This window comes from Narcine bancroftii, chromosome 1 (genome assembly GCF_036971445.1).
Source record: "Narcine bancroftii isolate sNarBan1 chromosome 1, sNarBan1.hap1, whole genome shotgun sequence".
Classification (NCBI taxonomy): domain Eukaryota; kingdom Metazoa; phylum Chordata; class Chondrichthyes; order Torpediniformes; family Narcinidae; genus Narcine; species Narcine bancroftii.
Genome location: NC_091469.1, coordinates 150,134,992 through 150,153,956, shown reverse-complemented (window position 1 = coordinate 150,153,956; position 18,965 = coordinate 150,134,992). Strand labels below are relative to the sequence as shown.

General features: G+C 45.2%; 1 protein-coding gene across 8 annotated transcripts in view; it reads left to right on the top strand.

Moving 5' to 3' along the window:
- palld (palladin, cytoskeletal associated protein) overlaps positions 1-18,965 on the top strand; it is a 485,446-nt gene that overhangs the window by 453,745 nt on the left and 12,736 nt on the right. For all 8 annotated transcript variants that reach the window (XM_069941703.1, XM_069941714.1, XM_069941705.1 and 5 more), the window contains 3 exons: positions 4,951-5,083; positions 9,601-9,808; positions 13,750-13,915. In XM_069941703.1, the coding sequence (XP_069797804.1) occupies positions 4,951-5,083; positions 9,601-9,808; positions 13,750-13,915 (507 nt within the window). The remainder of the gene's footprint in view (positions 1-4,950; positions 5,084-9,600; positions 9,809-13,749; positions 13,916-18,965) is intronic.

Sequence of the window (18,965 nt, the reverse complement as noted above, 5' to 3'; positions counted from 1 at the left end):
CAATCCATGCCCTCTTGTTAGAATCTCCCCCCACTCTTAGTGGAAAAAACCTGTCCACATTGACTCTATCTATTCCCCCTGATTATTTTAAATATCTCTATCAAATCACCCCTCAACCTTCTACACTCCAGAGAATAAAGTTCCAGCCTGCTCAATCATTCCCTGTAGCTCAAGCCCTGAAGCCCAAGCAACATTCTCGTAAACCTCCTCTGCACTCTCTCTATACTGTTTATATCCTTCCTGTGATTCGGCGACCAAAACTGCACACAGTATTCCAAATCTGGCCTCACCAATGCCTTATACGATTTCAACATAATATCCCAACTCCTGTCTTCTATCCTCTAATTTATAAAAGCCATTGTACTAAATGCCTTCTTCACCACCCTATCTACAAGTGGTTCAACTTTCAGAGAATTATGTACCATGACTCCCAAATCCCTTTGTTCCACTGCACTCCTCAATGGTCTACCATTTAACGTGTATGTCCTGTTTTGATTAGTCCTACAAAAATGTAGCATCTCACATTTATCAGTATTAAACTCCATCTGCCATCTTTCAGCCCACTCTTCTAATTGTCCTATATTACCCTGTAAGCTTTGATAATCTTCCTCACTGTCCACAACACCGCCAACCTTTGTATCATCTGCAAATTTACTAATCCAACTTGCCACCCTATCATCTAGATCATTAATATATATGACAAACAGCAATGGATCCACTACTAATCCCTGAGGCACTCTACCTGACACCACCCTCCAATTCGACAAACAGTTTTCCACCACTACTCTCTGGCATCTCCCATCCATCCATTGTTGAATCCATCTCACTACTTCATCATTAATACCTAATACTTCCACCTTCCTTCCTAACCTCTTATGGGAAACCTTATCAAAAACCTTACTAAAGTCCAAATAGACAACATCCACCGCCTTCCCCTCAACAACCTTTTTAGTAACCTCCTCGAAAAATTCTGTTAGACATGATCTACCATGTACAAAACCATGCTGACTACTCCAAATCAATCCCTGTCTTTCCAAATAGTTGTATATACTATCTCTAAGAACACTTTTCATTAATTTACCCACCACCGTCAGACTTACAGGCCTATAATTACCAGGCCTACTTTTGGATCCTTTTTTGAACAGCGGAACAACGTGAGCCACCCTTCAGTCCTCCGGCACTTCCCCCGTGACCAGTGACATTTTGAATATTTCTGTCAACGCCCCCACTATTTGTTCACTAACCTCCCTCAGGGTCCTAGGGAATATTTTGTCAGGACCTAGAGATTGAACCACCTTGATCTTTTTCAATATAGCTCACACTACCTCCTCATTAATCCTTATATTATCCATGAGCTCCCTACCATATTTCTTCACTTCATCTGGCTCAATATCCTTTTCCTTAATGAATACTGAAGAAAAAAAATATTTAAAATTTCACCCATCTCCTCTGGTTTCTCACGGAGCCAATCCCCCTCATATTTAAGGGGTCCAATTTTATCCCTCATTATTCTTTTACTTTTAATGTACCTATAGAAACCCTTTGGATTTATTTTTACATTTCCTGCCAAAGCAATTTCATATCTCCTTTTAGCCGTTTTAATTCCTTTCTTAAGATTTTCTTTACACTCCTTATATTCCTCAAGCTGTTTATCCCTTCCTTGCTGCTTATACCTGTTGTATACATCCCTCTTCCTCCAAACCAAGCTCCCAATATATTTTGAAAACCAAGGCTTCTTACATTTTCTAACCTTTCCTTTAATCCTCACGGGGATAGACCAACTCTGCCCTCTCAGAACTTCTCCTTTGAATATCCTCCATTTATCTGCTACATTCTTCCCTGAAAATATCTTCTCCCAATCCACACCCTCCAAATCTTTTCTCATCCCCTCAAAATTTGCTTTCTTCCAATCAAGAATCTCAACCTTTGGCCCATCCCTATTTTTTTCCATTAATAGCCTAAAACTAATAGTATTATGATCACTAGAACCAAAGTGTTCCCCAACACAAACCTCTGTCACCTGACCTATCCCATTACCTAATAGGAAATCCAATACTGCCCCCACTTGAGTCGGTTCCTCTATGTATTGATTAAGAAAACTTCCCTGAACACACTTAAACTCTACCCTATCCAGCCCTCTTACTGTATGGGTGTCCCAGTTAATGTTCGGAAAGTAGAAATCTGGAAGAAAAGCCTCTGATCATCCACGTGAACAATGCCTCTCATCATTTTGTGCACCTCTGTCAGTCACTCCCTCAACCCATCACTTCAAGGAGAAAAGACCAAGTTTACTCAACCAATCTTCATAAGGTGTGCTTTCCAATCTAGGCAGCATCCTTGTAAATCTCCTCTGCACCCTCTCTACGCCATCCACATCCTTCCTGTCATGAAGTGACCAGAACTGGACGACATTCCAAATGGGGTCTAAATAAGTTCCTGTATTGCTGGAACATTTATGGGTGGCTCAGTTAACATAGTGTTACAGCTCCAATGATCGGGACCTGGGTTCGAATCCCACGCTCTCTGTAAGGAGTTTGTACATTCTCCTCATGTTTGCGTGGATTTCCTCCAAGTGCTCCACCCTTCACAAAAAACATACCGGGGATGTAGGTCAATTAGGTGTAATTGGGCGGCACAGGATCCTGGGCCAAAAGGGCCCATCACTGTGCTGTTTGTCTACATTTAAAATGTAACTTATGGCTCTTGATCTCAATCCCATGGTTAATGAAGGCTATACTCAGATTTTGTATTGTTAAAGCTGGTCTCATTTACTATGGCCATGAAACTGCTCAATTGTCATGAGAATCTCACCCGGATGGCTGCTGTCCATGTGTGGTCTGGCCGATCTGTGTCTCTGGACTGATCACTATGGTTGACCCATCCACTGCCTCCTCAGAGGCAATTAGGGAAAGATACGAATGCTGGAGTTGCAATGACACACTCTGAGTAAATGAAAGTAAACATGGCAGTAAAGTCTGCACTCAAGTTCATGTTTGTGTCACGTACCAAGATGCCATGATGGAGGTTGCCTTGCAAACTTACAACTGGGCTTCACAGACATAGCACAAGTAAGACACACTTCAACAGTACAGAGTTACAGAGGGAGGGATCAGTTGGCACAAAGTAAAAAGGCAGCATGGTTTTACAAGTCTGAGGTTCACTCAGAGTTTGATAATGGCGGGTAAAGAAACTGTCCTTGAATGGTGCCTGATTTCGTATTCGAGTAATGTCTTCCAGACAGGAAGCGGAAGGGTTGGCGAAGAGAGTGTGGCAGCCGGGGTAGGATGAGATTTGATGGGGTCCTGAGGGCCAAATATTTCACATAACGGGCAGTGAATAAATGGGGTGACCCACCAGAGGAAGTGGTAGAGGCAGGGACAACTACAGAGTTTAAAAGGTGTTTGGAAGGGTAGATGGACAAGAATGGGTTAGAGGCACGTGGGCCAAACCCAGGCAAATGGGAGCAGTTCTGATGGGCAACTTGATCAGCATGGACAAGTTGAGCCAAATGGCCTGTTCCCAACCTGCACAGTTCTGTGGCTTTAAAGATACAGTTCCAAGAGTGGAAATATTTGTTCATTCCCCATTCAATTCCTTGCGAAGGGATGGTAGCCAGAGAGCCGATGGGATGTTAAGGATGGCCTGGCCAGAAACAATGTCAACTATCAATGCAAGCTTATTGTCTTCTACACAAGTACAGGAGCACTGAAATGCTTGCTGTAGTCATTTACGCATGTGAGATACACCAACTAAAATGGTAAAAGTTCAATTGCCACAACATGCCAAGGCATAAAAAGGTCATCGGTATCAAAGGATAGATAAACATTCACAGTTAATACATGAAAAAGGTGACATTTCAAGGTTTCTTTTATTGCCATGTAACAATGCATTTAAAATGAAGCTTACATAATTTACTTTAACTTCTGTCCGCCGTAAGGCATACCAAGAGTCACCATGAGCATTGCCCAGCACCCCAAACAATAGGAGAAAGAGAAGCAAAAGAGACACTGAGCTTTTGGAGGGTTCACCTCCAGTGCTCCTGCCCTCTGTTGCCGCACAGACTTCTGATCGACTCATTGGCAAACCGAGCTCCAGATCCAAGCCTCGAGTGCAATCAGGAAGTCTTCAGTGCCCGAAGCCAGTCTCCAGCAGCCCACAACCCGCGCAGGTCCCCCAACCGCAAGTCGCCTGAGGCCTGCATGGGTCCTTCAGCCACTGAGTCCCTCACTTTCCCTCAGGTGTGGTCACATTCCATGTAGGCTCCGTCAGCTGCTGAACCCCTTGCTGGTGCAAGCAGATCATTTTGGTGGTCCTGGAGTGGTTTAGGATTAAGGTAAGATGGGGAAGTTCAAGGGCCTAATAGCTGTTGGATAAAAATTGGCCTTGAACCTAGCTGGACTTGGGCTTCTGTCCTTGTCCCTGAGGGTGGCATTGAGAAGAGATAATGATTGCGGTGATCATTTTTAAATTTTAAACTTAATTTTTTTTGTTAAATTTAGACATTCAGCACGGTAACAGGCCATTTCAGCCCACAAGTCCGTGCCGCCCAATTTACACCGAATTAATCTACACCCCCAATGTGTTTCGAACAGTGGGAGGAAACCGGAGCTCCCGGGGAAAACTCATGCAGACATGGGGAGAATGTGCAAACTGCTTCCAGATAACACAGGATTCAAACCCCAACCCCGATCGTTGGTGCTGTAAAAGTGTTGCGCTAAATGCTACGCTAACCACCCCTAAGTAACTTGTTACATCCATGTGTTGCTTTGATTTTTGGATGCATTTCAAAGTAATTTTCTCAATCCAGATAGCATAAAAATAATTTCCTTTTACTAAGCTGTAAAATGTTTTTAAAAAATAACAGGTGCACCAGGTTTGAGTCTTCCATCTGGTGGGCGAAGGGAATGTTGATTTTCCAGCCAATGCTCTCTCTCCTTATATTCTCCTCAGGCCTCGGTCCCGCTCCAGAGACAGTGGAGAGGAGGCAGAAACTATCCAGGAGCGTTTCTTCAGACCTCACTTCTTGCAGGCTCCAGGAGACATGGTGATCCAGGAAGGAAAGCTCTGCAGAATGGATTGTAAGGTAATCAGACGCCTATCCAATCTTTATTCCTTCAAATACACAGAAGTCTGCAGATGATGGAATCGATTTGTGAGGATAGACCAAGTTGCTTGGGTCTGTACTCACTAGAATTCAGAAGAATGAGAGGTGATCGTATAGAAACAGATAAAATTATAAAAAGGAATAGATAAGTTAGAAGCAGAGAGGTTGTTTCTACTGCAATGTAAGACTAGAACTTGGAGACAAAGCCTCAAGGATTGAGGGAGTAGATTTAGATGGAGATAAGAAGGTCCTATTTTCCCAGAGGGTAGTGAATCTGTGAAATTCTTTGCCTAAGGAAGCAGAATTTAATGTTTTTTTTAATTTCAATTGATACATACAGCTCAACAACAGACCATTTTGGCCCATGAGTCCATGCCACCCAATTTACAACCAGTTAACCTACACCCTGGCATGTTTCAAAAGTTGGGAGGAAACCAGAGCCCCCAGGGAAAACCCACACAGACCTGGGGAGAATGTACAAACTCCTTACAGACAGCGTGGGATTTGAACCCTGGTCCCAATCGCTGGCCCTGTAAAGGCATGGCACTACCCGCTACTGCCCTGAGGTACAATTAGATAAACTTTTGCATGAGGGGAACTAATGGCTATGGGAAAAAGGCAGGTTAATGGAGCTGAGTCCACAGCCAGATCAACCATGATCACATTGAATGGCGAAGCAGGCTCGACCGGCCGGATGGCCGACTCCTCCCTTCTCTGGGTCTCTACTCCCCACTCTCCTCACCTTTTTAATCAGGTGTCCTCCCGACTTTCCACGTCCCCGAAAAAAGGCTCAGCCTCGAAATGTCGACTGCTTTTTGCTTCCCATGGATGTTGTGTGACCTGCTGAGTTTCTCCAGCACTTTTGTACTCTGCGCTCAACCCCAGCATCCGCAGACTTCCTTGTGTTCTTGGTGTGGATTAACCCCGGCATCAATGCAACAAGCCCAAAGGATACTTTGTTCTGGAATTTTTTTACGCTGTCAGATTTGACCCTGAAGCCAACAAGATCTAATTTTTTTAAATTAATATGGCGAGTGTATCTGGTTTAAGTGTCAGTCGTTCAGTGGCCTGTGGCATTTGTTGACGCTTCCTGCAGTGGGAAATTAAACTCTTCCAGGTAAAGAGCTGAGTACTGGTTTGCTCAGTAATCCCTGTGCACAACGATTGGCTTCTCGTTTCCGAGTTTCAACTCCAGTGTTGTTTTAAGTACAGGTAGTTACTTTCTTTGAACTCCAAAAGTTATCCCACTGGCGTGTGACAGATTCAAAGTGCGGCATGTGAACGCTGCTGTCAGGTTACAGGAAAAGCAACAGTGGTCCTGTAACCTGAGTAACCCGGTGAGTGGTACCCTCACCCCTGTGCCACTCGAGGCACTTGCATATAAAAATAAATCTTGGCTGATGCTCCAAAGTTGCATTGTCAGAGCTGCTGTCTTGTTACTCTGGTTCGCTACTCTGTCTGCTCAAAGATCACAGAAGATCAGAGATTTCTCCCTGGTTTTTGTGGAGTATTTATTATTGCATGCAGCAAGATGCAGAGAAAACTTAAGTTTTATTATTGCATTGTTAAGTACAAGTCAACTTGTCTGGAGAACAAGCAAAACAAAATGTAGGGTACAGTGCCTCAAAAATTGTGGCATGGTTAACGTAGCAGTTAACACAATGTTACTACAGTGCCAGCGATTAGGGTTCGAACCCCACGCTGTCTGTAAGGAGTTTGTACGTTCTCCTGTGTGGGTTTTCGCCGGGGGCTCCAGTTTCCTCCCACTGTTTGAAATGTACCGGGGGTTGTAGGTCAACTGGGCGTCACAGGCTCGTGGGCTAAAAGGGCCTGTTATCATGCTGTATGTCTAAATTTAATTTTTTTTAAATTTAAAAGTACAAGGCAGAGTGCTGCAGTCCATCAAAAATGAAGGATGTAGTGCCACAGTAAGTTTATGACTGGCAGAGAAATCTCCCATTAGGACGAAGAAGAGGGTGTAGAGAAAAGTACGGTTAAATGGTACAAGAGCATCATTTTTAATTAGAAGACCATTCAAGGGTCCAATAACAGCAGGGAAGAGACTGTCCTTGAATCTAGCGGCTGATGTTTTCAAGCTAGGGCATCTTCTGTCTCGGGTGAGGGGGGTGAGGGATGGGGAGCTGGTGGGAGGGAATGTGTCCAAGGTGAGATGGGGTATTTAATATATTGGCTTCTTTCCCAGTACAGTGGGAGATATATATCAGATCAGATACTATTTATTGTCATGCAATAAAACAGAGGAGGTTTACTAGGTTGTTCCCTGGGATGAAGGGGTTGACTTATGATGAAAGATTAAATCGTCTCGGATTGTATTCGCTTGAGTTCAGAAGAATGAGAGGAGATCTTATAGAAACATATAGGATTATGAAGGGTATGGATAGGATAGATGTAGGAAGGTTTTTTGCGCTGGCCGGGGAAACTAAACGAGAGGACACAGTCTCAAGATTCGGGGGAGTAGATTTAGGACAGAGATGAGGAAAAATAGTTTTTCCCAGAGAGTAGTGAATGTTTGGAATTCTCTAACCAGGGAAATGGTTGAGGCTGCTTCATTAAACATATTTAAAATTCAGTTAGATAAATTTTTACATGATAGAGAAATTAGGGGATATGGGGAGAAGGCAGGTAGATGGAGTTAGGTCATAAATTAGATCAGCCATGATCGTATTGAATGGTGGAGCAGGCTCGATGGGCCATTTTTGGCCGACTCCTGTTCCATGTTCCTATGTTCCTATGTTCCTATATTACTCAAAATTGCCTTTAGTCTACAAAATTATGATAAAGATTGGCCATTAGTGTTGCCTTACAGTCAGAGAAAGAGAAACGAAGGAGAGTCCCCTCAGAGTCATTGAGTGTCCGTGGATTTGCCTCCCGTGCTCCCGCAGTCACTACAGCCGCACAAGACTGCAGTCCAGTTCAAATCATCGGCCACCCGGGCCCAGCTCCAAACCTCCAACAGATGAGGAAGTCTTCAGTGTACAGAGCCCTTCATGAGCCCTTCTTGTCCTCAGCACCCTCTCAAATCCTGGTGGTGATACCTGGTTCTCAAAAGCCGGTCTCCATCAGCCGGCAGCCTGTCAGACCTTTGACCTCAAGTTCCCCCTTGGCCTGTGTGGGTTCCTCGCCCGCAGGTCACTAACAGCTCGCTGCCTGTGTGCGCCCTTCAGCCGCAGAGCTCCTCGCTGGCCCGCCATCGTGGTCGCTGTCCTTATGGTCATCTGCTCTGCTTCCCCCTCTCATCACGGGGGTGTTCTACCCGTTACCGGTGCAGAGTACCAATCTGCAGTCCCTTGAGGCTCCTGCCGAACACAGACTCCAAGGTCACAGAATTTTAAATAAAACACCGTTGGCACCTTTTACCGGCTGTTAACAGGGAAAATTTGATTGAGGTTTACAAGATTATGAGAGGTGTAGACAGAGTGGATGTGAGTAGGCCTTTTCCCCTTAGGTTGGGGGAGATAAATACGGGAGGTCATAGTTTTAAGCTGAAGGGGGGAAGGTTCAGGGGGATGTTTTTCACTCAGAGGGTGGTGGGAGTGTGGAATGGGCTGCCATCTGATGTGGTGAATGGGAACACTTTCGTGTGTTTTAAGTGTAAATTGGATAGGTACTTGGATGTGAGAGGACTGGAGGGTTATGGTATAGGAGCAGGACAGTCGGACTGGGGAGATGATGGTCGCCACAGACTAGAGTGGTCGAATGGCCTGTTTTCTGTAGCGCTCTATGGTTCTGTAGTTCTAAAGCCTGTATGAGGCCTTTGGCAGTAGGTCTGGACAGTAGGACCCTGCAAGGGAACACTGTATCTCTGCTCCCTGCTCTCCCCAGATCCACATCTGCGGCAACACTGCCATTACACCGGCACTGACAATGCTGCCATTTTTTTTTGGAGAGTATAGGCAAACTTGATGAGGTCTCAAATCCAGAATACAGGTGTCTTTAAAAGGAACAAGAAAGCAAGAAACGGGCCCTATTGCAATTTTCATCTAGGTACCACGAAAAGGATCACGCTGTCAATATCAGAATACTTAACAAAGCAGTTCTTTCAAAGCACTCAATCTGTCTTCAACCATTAGAGTTCTGTAGAGTTGTCTCCTCTGCTTCTCCTATTCAACAAAGGGTGTACCCCTCCCTGTTTCTGGTGCCCTGCGCCAGTCCACTGGTCCCCGGAGTCTGCAACCCATCATGGCTGTAGCTGAAAACTGGTGCTGCCATTTTGGTCACATACCAGGATTTTAAAATAGAACCATCGGCCCTTTTAACAAGCCGTTTAAAGCCCCTACAGAGGTGCTGGCATTAGGACCGGGTGGTTGACCCCTTCAGAGCAGTGGCATGTCTCTGCTCCCCTGCTCTCCTGGGTCCGGATCAGCGACAGGCCTGTCGTCATAGCAGCTCCGGCCGATTGTACATTTATACTTCGTGGGTAATGTGTCATTCCCTGCACATCCATTGGAGTTTTTCAGTCTGAATTTTCTTTGCAGGTGAGTGGTCTCCCAACTCCCGACCTGATATGGCAGCTGAACGGGAATCAAATCTGCCCGGACAGCAGCCACAAGATGCTCGTGCGTGAAAACGGCGTTCACTCCCTTGTCATCGAGCCAGCCACTGCCAGAGATGCTGGGATATACACGTGTATCGCCACCAATCGAGCAGGCCAGAACTCCTTCACCCTCGAGCTAGTGGTTGCAGGTAGGAACCTTGGTGCTGCATTCCTTACCTCCGTTAACTGAAGAGCAACGCTTCTGACAGAGGGTCGTCAACTTGAAACGTTAACAGTGCTCCTCCCTCTCTTTCGGAACAAGCAGTGTCTGGCCTGCTGAACGTTTCTAGAATTGTCTGATTTTTTAATTAAAACTTTCACTTGTTTTCTCACCTATCCAGTCCCGATGAAGGCCCTTTGACATGAAACTCTCACTGCTGTTTATCTCCGCAGATCCTGCCTGACTTGCTGTGTATTGCTGTGCAGAGAAGGTTCACGAGAATGTTGACAGGATTTCAGGGTCTGAGTTATAGGGAAAGGTTGTGCAGACTGGGGCTTTTTTCTCTGGAGCGTAGAAGATTGAGAGGTGACTTGATAGAGGTGTTTAAGATTTTAAAAGGGACAGACAGAGTAAATGTGGGTAGGCTTTTTCAATTAAGAGTGGAGGAGATTCAAAATATTAAGATTGAAGGGGGAAAATTATAAGGGGAACATGAGGGGAAATTTCTTTACACAGAGGGTGGTGGGGATGTGGAATGAGCTTCCGGCAGACGTGGTCGAGGCGGGATCATTGGTTACATTTAAGGAAAGACTAGATCGTTACATGGATAGGAGGGGACTAGAGGGGTATGGACCGGGTGCTGGTCAGTGGGACTAGGAGGGTGGGGATTTGCTACGGCATGGACTAGTAGGGCCGAACTGGCCTGTTCTGTGCTGTAAGTGGTTATATGGTATTTCCAGCATTCTACCGTCTTTTGCCCTCCATTCCCTTCCTCCAATCACCTTCTTACTTTTTCCCATTTCTTCCCATTCCCCTCCCCTTTTGGTGATTCACCTATCACCATGCTCCTCCCCACCCCACCCCAGTTACTGCTCTCTTAAGGCTTACAGCCTAAAACGTCAATTGTCTAATGCCTTCCACGGATGGTGCCCGACCTGCTGAGTTCCTCCAGCCTTTTCTTCATTGCTCCAATTCTTCTGGATCCTCTGTGTCTTGGCCACCTCATTTTATGTCCTGCATTGTACTTTATTATTTCAGATTTCCAGCATCTGTGGGTTTATATTTTTGCTTTCCAACTTTTCTTCCCCTCTGCACTTCTGATTTAAAATTGGGCTTGGCACATTACAACTGAGATTATCTTGCAAAAGAACCTCACTAGAGGTTGGATGATATGGGCAGGTAGGATGCTGAGGATTGACCTTGTTGGGGTTGAATTCATGAGGGACACAGATAAAATGATTTCCACAGGCTAGAAAATTCTAGAGCTGGAGGTTTGAGGGGAGAGATTTAAGAGAGACCTGAGGGTCAACTTCTTCCTCTCAGAGGGGGGTCTGTCTCTTGGACGAGCTTCCAGAGGAAGCCGCAGAGGTGGGGACAATGACAGCGCTCAAAGATATTTCAGACAGGAAGACCTTAGCACCATTGAACCATAGAATAACACAGCACAGAAAACAGGCCCTTCGGCCCTTCTAGTCTGGGCCCAACTATTGTTCTGATTGGCCCACTCTGATTGGCCCATTGACCTGCACCCGGTCCGTAGCCCCTCCACATCCCTCCGATCCGTGCACCTGCCCAGAGTTTTCATAAATTTGAAAACTGAGCCCATGTTTACCGCTTCAACTGCCAGCTCGTTACACACTCCCACCACTCTCTGTGCTTTAAAAAAAATGGTCTAAATCAGTGGTCCTCGAACTTCTTCTTTCCACTTTAAGATGCCCTGTGATTTGTAAGGGATTGCTTTAAGTGGGATGTGAGCGTGAAAAAAAAGGTTGAGAACTACTGCTCTAGGCCCAATTGTTTCTGAAATATTGCGCTTGAGAAAAATTGTAATCGGCCCATTTCCTTTGGAGTTATGAAACCCTGCACATAACGAGACAATTAAAAGAGTGGTTTTCAAACTTTTTCTTCCCACTCACATACCACTTTAAGCAATCCCTTATGAATCACAGAGCACCGATGGCATAGGGAATACTTAAGGTGGGGTGTGAGTGGAAAGAAAGTTTGAAATCCACCGGTCTAAATGCAGGCAAGCGGGACTAGCCCAGAATGCCAACCCAATCAGCATTGGTGAGATGGGCTGAAGAGCCTCTTCCATGCTGGATGACTCTGACTCTTTGACCCTGAGAGTAAAGCCACGTCAAGTCAGCTGAGGTGCTCCAGAAATGCAGACCTTTCATCCTCTCAGTGTAGAGGCCCATCAATTGCGTCAGAATCCTAAGCTCTTCCATATTCCACAATGATACAGGAGTCGACTCAGCCTATCAAGTCTGTGCCAGCTCACAGAGCAATTCCATTCCTTTAATAATTTTCCTTGCCTCTCCGCCTTCCCTTCAGGACTTGAAGCCCTGGCATTCTGAGCCTCAGGCAATACTGTAAAAATCATTTATCCAGCACACATGGGGATCAATAGATGCTGGATAAATGAATTTTCCCATTGTTTGAGATTGCATGTTGCGTGGATTCCCTAACTAATGCCAATTTTAAACCCATATATTTTTACCGGTTGCTTGAATTCCGGATAACTGGGGTTTTACTGTATTACAATCCACAGAGCCAGATCTGATACTGAAATCCAAGCATTTAGTATAGCTGTGCTACAAAGCGGTGTGGCTCATTTTAATGTGAGCTTCAGTGCGTTGTTTTACATAGTATCACGCCCACGTTGAGGTGGGAAGAAAAAACTGGTCTAACTATATCGAGCACTTCTGCCTAAACAGCACTACTCAGGCAATTGACTCCCTCAGGCTCACAAGGGAAAAACATGAATATAAAAAGACTGTGATTGCAACGGAAGGCAAATTTAGAACCATAGCATATGACAGTACAGAAAGAGGCCCTTCAGCCCATCTAGTCTGTGCCAAACTATTATTTTGCACATTGACCTCAACCCAGGCCATAGCCCTCCGTACCTCCGTACCCCACCAATGGATGCTACGAGACCTGCTGAATCCCTGTGTTTTTACCATAGCTCTCCACACCTCTCCCATCCACGTACCTGGCCAAATTGTCCTTAAATATTAAAATTGAGCCCGCGTTCACCACTTCAGCTGGCAGCTCGTTCCACACTCCCACCGCTCTCTGTGCGAAGAATTTCCCTCTAATGTTCCCTTTAAATGTTTCACCTTTCACTCTTCACCCCTGCCCTCCAACTCAGATTCAGAATCAGAATCACCCAACCTCATTGGAAAATGCCTACTTGCATTTTCGCTATCTATACCCCTCACTTGCTAATTAAATCCCCTTGACTGACGTAGGATATAACTATATCTTGGGCAGATTCTACTATTAGTGGTAAAACACGAAAGTCTGCAGACCACCGTGATTTAAGTAAAAACACAATGCTGGAGAATCTCAGTAAGTCAGACAGTGTACTGCATGGAGCAAAGATAAAGATAAAGGGCTTGAGCCCTTCATCAAGGTATAAGTTGATGAGGAACTCAATCCCAAAACTTTGGTAATGTATCTTTATTCTTTCTATATGAAGGACACTGGTTGACCTGCGGAGTTTCTCCAGCATTATGTTTCCACTAACAGTAAGTGACTCATTCTGCTGTCAAAACCATTCTAAACGAAGCAATTCTAATGGAGATTAGTGGCATAAAACTGATCAGTCATAAATCGCTGTGGCCTGAGCTCCTGACAAGGTTTGCTTGGCCATCTTCTTTGAAGTGTTTCCTGGTCTCAAGTTCTCCCAATGTCAGACCCAACCTCTGGGCGTTGTCACATAACGTCCAGCATCAAGCAAGAACTTTCCTCTCTCTCCTGTAGATTAACCAGCTGACTGTGCGCTGGGGTTGAGTTGAAGTGGCTGAATGCTGGTGTGGGTGCATGGTGTGAGATGGACAGAGCATTGGAATGGTGTCGTGGGAAATCAAAAAGCTTATCGCTTCCTTCAGTTTTGACGGCCAATTTTGATGCTTGTACCCGCAGCCAAAGAGATGGTCCGAGCCCCTGCGTTTATAGAGAAGCTGCAGAACACGGGAGTGGCGGAAGGCTATCCGATACGGCTGGAGTGCCGCGTTTCCGGTGTGCCGTACCCGCAGATCTTCTGGAAGAAGGACAACGAATCTCTAACACAGAACACAGAGAGAGTGAGGTGAGGAGTGGACCGCCTTACAGATCCCTGAAACCTTTGCCAGGGTTGATCCGATATTCAAAGACAATTGGTCGTGTAAAACTTCACATTCTGACTCGAGCAGAATTAAATTTTGGAGAGATGGCACGGGCTAAATGGTGCAGTTCAAAGGTTAGGAATATGAAGAGAACAGAGTGGGATTAAGATGGGATGAATGCAGCTGGGTGAATGATAATTGATATGTATTTAATGGGCTGATGGGTCCCATTCTATTTTGTGTGATGTTATGTCTGAGGTCTTGCTTCATTAATATATAACCATATAACAATTTGCAGCGCGGAAACAGGCCATATCGGCCCTTCGAGTCCGCGCCACTTCACTTGAACAACTCCACTAATTGCTCCCTCCCACTCTCCGCCCATATCCCTTCAACCCCCTCATATCCATATACACATCCAACTTTCTCTTAAATGACAGAAGGGACCCTGCCGCAACTATCTCTTCTGGAAGACCATTCCATTCTGCCACCACTGTCTGAGTGAAGAAGCATTTCTCCTAAAGTTTCTCCTAAAGATTTTCCCCCTTACCCTTAACTCATGTCCTCTTGTTCTAGCCTCCCCTGCCCGCAGGGGAAAGAGTCTACTCACATCTAGTCTATCTATTCCCTTCATAATTTTAAATACCTCTATCAAATCCCCTCTCAACTGTCTACATTCCAATGAATAAAGTCCCAGTCTCCTTAATCTTTCTCTGTACAGCAGAGAAACAGTCTATTTGGACCAGCTAGATTTTTTTAAATTTAGATATACAGCACGATAACAAGCCCTTCCAGCCCAGAGGTCCACGCTACCCAATTACACTCATCCGACCTTAAAACGTAGAACACTACAGCACAGTACAGACCTTTCGGCCCTCGATCTTGTACCAATCCTTTTAAAAAAAGTACTAACCCCTTCCTAGCCCATAACCCTCTATCTTTCTTTTATCCATTTGCCTGGCTAAGGAATGCCGCTAATGTTTCAGCCTCCACCACCATCCCTGGTAAGGCATTTCAGGTACCCACAACTCTCTTGTGTAAAAATCTTACCCCTGATGTCTCCCCTAAATTCCCCTCCCTTAACTTTGTACACATGTCCTCTGGTGTTTGCTGGTCTTGACCTGGGAAACAGATGCTGGCTGTCCACCCTATCTATGCCTCTCATAATCTTGTAGACCTCTATCAATTAACCTAATAACTCACACATCTTTGGAATGTGGGAGGAAACCAGAGCACCTGGAAGAAATCCACACAGACACAGGGAGAACATTCAAACCCCTTACAGACAGCTGTAAATCACAAATCTCTACGATTAAAGTAAAAGCACAAGACTGTAAGTCAAACTGTGACCTTTATATAGCAAAGATAAAGAGACATAATCCAACGTTATGGGTGCTTGAGCCTTTCATCGGGGTGATGTACGTTAATTTATCTTTGCTATATAACATACACTGTTCAATCCGCTGAGTTTTTCCAGGATTGCATTTTTCCTTACAGACAGCGCTGGATTCGAACCCTAGTCAATGGTGCTGTAATAGCATTACGCACTAACCCTCATCGGTTCAGCATATCTTTCTGTTCCCGTAACTTCAAAACCTCCCCTTTCCCTGCCTCCTCACGATACATCTCCATTTCTCCCTGTTATTGTAAATTTCAAATTCTGTCCACTTTCTGGGTAAAGAGGCCTCCACTAAGTTTGGGTTTATTAATTAATCTCTTAACCATTAATTTATTTATAGACTTGCTCTCCCCAAAGGGACTTATTTTGCAAGAGGGCAACTCTTTGCAAGCCTTTGAATGGCATGCAAGATAAACCTCTTCACCGTGTAAGTGCAGGATCAGAGAGACTTGGTTGTGAGTCAAACACGAAAGTCTGCAGACACCGTGATTGAAGTAAAAAGCACAACACTGAGCAGGTCAAACAGCATCCTTTATGTAGCAACGATAAAGATACATGACCACCTTTTCGGGCTTGAGGCTTTCATCAAGATATGGACAAAATGTAGGCAAGCGCTGAACAAATGGTGAGAGGGAGAGACATGGGGAGGAGCACAGGCCCCCAGGCAGGAGGTAATAGGGAGGGAGGGTACACTAGCAAGCAAGGGGAGGGGGGGAAGGCTCTGTAGAAGGATGGGGATGGAGAGCTGGAGGAACCAAGACAGAGGGGCGGGTAAGAGAGGGAGAGAGTAAACGGGGAGTGGGTTAACAGAAACCAGAGAAGTCGATGTTAATAGCATCCAGGTGAAGAGTGCCCAGGCAGGATATTAGATGTGCCTCCTTCAGTTTACAGGCGGCCTTGGTTTGACAGTGCACGAGCCCATGGACAGATATGTCAGCGCGGGAGTGGGGCACAGAATTGAAACGGTTGACCCGTGGGAGATCCCTGTCACTGATGCAGAGTGAAGGTGCTCAGCGAAGCGATCTCCCAGTCGGTGCCCAGTCTGTCCGACTTGGTTGTGAGAAGTGACGCCCAGATTGTTGGCGGTGTGGGGACTTGTCCTTGGTAATGCCATTGAATGTCAAGGAGAGGTGTTTGGAGAGGGCCTTGCCTGGCTTTCTTGTGGCATGGATGTTACTTGCCACGGATTACCCCATGCCCGAATGTGGCCTAGGACTCATTGTCTGTGCACTACGGACAGCTTTGTTTGCCAAAGATGGAATTGAACGTGGTGCAATTGAACAATCTGTCCTCATGACAGAAGGAAGGTCATCGATGAAGCAACTGAAGATAGTTAAGCCCTGGACACCGGTCTGAGGAGCTCCTGCAGAGATATCCGGGGGTTGAGAAGATTGACGTCCAACAACCACAGTTGCCTATGTTTGTCAGAGGGTTTTTCCTGAGCGGCAAGACAAGGGCAAGAGACAGAACACAAAAATGCTCAGGGCAGGAATAGCAAACACCAGAGAACATCTGCACAAAGTGAAGGAAGGAAAGATGAGGGGAGACATCAGGGATAAGTTTTTTTTACCCAGAGAGTTGTAGGTGCTGGGAATGCCTTGCCAGGGATGGTGGTGGAGGCTGAAACATTAGGGGCATTTAAGAGACTCTTAGACAGGCACATGGATGAAAGAAAAATAGAGGGTTATGAGGTAGGGAGGGTTTAGTAGTCGTTTTTGGAAGGAATATATGGGTCACCACAACATCAAGGGCAAAAGGGCCTGTACTGTGTTGTAATGTTCTATGGTCGAGAAGTTTCAGCAGGTCACACGGCATCCATAGAAAAGAAAAGACAGCTGACGATTCAGACCTGAACCCTTTTTCAATTGTGTCGACAATCAGGCAGATGCCCAATTAAAAAGGTGGGGGGGTGGTGGGGGAGAGGGTGGAGCACAGGCTAACAGATCGGAGGTCAGCGATGGAACAGGTGGGAGGGGAAAAGAGAAAGCTGAGAAATGATAGGGGAAGAATGCAGAAAAATAGATTTCTGATAGCTGGAAGGTAAAGGGCTGGGGAGCGCTGGAGGAAGGGAGATGAAGGGATGAGGGAAAGAGAGAAAGAAGAGATGAGGGAAGGAATGAACAGAAATCAGAGAGTCATTGTTGATGCTGTCTTGTTGGAGACTGCCGATTAAAGTGTTGTTCCTCCAGTTTGCGGCTGGTCTCAGTTGGGCAGTACAAAAGGCCTGGGACAGACAGATATGTCAGTGTGGCAGTGAGGTGTGTTACAGTGGACAGAGGGACGGAGCACGATGAAACAATCACCCAGCCTCCTGAATGTAGAAGAGGCCACATCAGGAGGACCAGATGCAGTAAGAGACCCCTGCAGATTCGCAGGTTAAGGTCAAGAAACGGGCAGTTTGGATAGTATCTTGAGGGGACCTATTATCATAAGGCAAAGGAGATGAAATAGGTTATTTAGCCTATCGAGTCTTCCGACCATTTAATCACAAGCTGATCCATTTTTCCACTCAGCCCCATTGCATGGCCTTTTCTCCAGGGGGAGCTGCTTGAAGGCCTGACCCTCAGAGTGTTGACAATGGGCTGAGCAGTTGGAGCTGTGTTTCCCCAGCTGTGATATGTGGACCACTATGGGTTGGATATAGGTGATCTGAGGTTTTGAGACAAATACTACTGATGTAATAAACAAGGTAGTAAATCTGATGGCATACAAAAATGTCACCCAAACAAAAATATCCCATTGGTGGTCCGGGAGGGGGAACAAGCTCACCAGCTTTCACCCAACTCCTCTTCTTGCTGGTCCATGGTATGTAAAAGAACACATGAGGTGGTCCGTGGTTGAAACAGTTAAGAACCATTGCTCTAGAGAAATGGTTTTCAAACTGATCCCCAAACTCACATTCCACCTTAAGCAATCCCTATGCCATACCTGTAGGTGTTCTGTGATTAGTAAGGGATTGCTTAAGGTGTTATGTGAGTAGAAAGAAAAGGTTTGAAAATCACTGTTTTAATCGTACCTAATTGACTCATTTTGTGCACGGTTTCATAACTCCAAATGAAATGGGCCAATGACAATTTGTCTCAAGCAAAATATTCCATAAGGTAAAAAACCTTTTTGGGTGGATTTCGGGATTTTTTTTGGAATAAGTTACGTGTTGTATTTCTGTAAAATCCAGATTTATTTCTATAAGGAAATGTTGAAATAACTTAAAATTATCAATATATCAATTGGAATTTGTTCAAGTTGCATTAGCGGTGACAAGGAAATGTATTGCAGTTACTTGGAAATCAGGTATATGTCTGGGTATGGCAAGATGGAATGCAGAAATTCAAAAATGTATTCCTTTGGAAAAAAAATTACATTTAGTTTGAAAAATAAATATCCTATGTTTTTGCAAAGTTGCTGCCCATATACACAAATATTAGGCTTAGCATTGGTTATAATTGGTTAATGCTGAGGGGATTATTGGGGTCTCCCTCCCTGCCATGATGAACATTTATAACAACCGTTGTTTGCGGAAAGCCATAAACATCGTGAAGGACCCCACTCATCCCTCCCGCAATCTGTTCTCCCTCCTGCCATCCAGGAAGAGGTATCGAAGAGTTTGGGCCCTCATGACCAGATTGTGAAACAGT